Here is a 307-nt window from a genome sequence, read left to right on the forward strand (position 1 = left end):
GAACTGTCAGGAAAGTTGGCCCGCCCGAGATAAATGGACCCTGGAGCGCCTCAAACGCAAGTACCGCAACCAAAAGTTTAAGTGCGGCGAGGACAATGACGGCTACTCGGTGAAGATGAAGATGAAGTACTATGTTGAATACTTGGAGGGCACCAGGGATGACAGCCCGCTCTACATTTTTGACAGTAGCTACGGTGAACATGCTAAACGCCGGAAGCTGCTGGAGGACTACGAGGTTCCTGTCTTCTTCAGAGACGACCTCTTTCAGTTTGCAGGGGAGAAACGCAGACCACCATACAGGTTTGGG

At 51.8% G+C, this 307-nt stretch overlaps 1 protein-coding gene across 1 annotated transcript; it reads left to right on the forward strand.

The window, feature by feature from the left end:
* Positions 1-4: 4 nt before the first annotated feature.
* LOC103399801 (bifunctional arginine demethylase and lysyl-hydroxylase JMJD6-like) lies at positions 5-300 on the forward strand (the record flags this gene model as incomplete). The annotated part of the gene is made up of 1 exon (XM_008338421.1): positions 5-300. A coding segment is annotated over one exon (296 nt), but the record flags the coding sequence as incomplete, so codon positions are not given.
* Between the last annotated feature and the right edge of the window lie 7 nt (positions 301-307).

The sequence above is a fragment of the Cynoglossus semilaevis genome, unplaced genomic scaffold, assembly GCF_000523025.1.
Source record: "Cynoglossus semilaevis isolate Cse_v1.0 unplaced genomic scaffold, Cse_v1.0 C18509735, whole genome shotgun sequence".
Taxonomy (NCBI): domain Eukaryota; kingdom Metazoa; phylum Chordata; class Actinopteri; order Pleuronectiformes; family Cynoglossidae; genus Cynoglossus; species Cynoglossus semilaevis.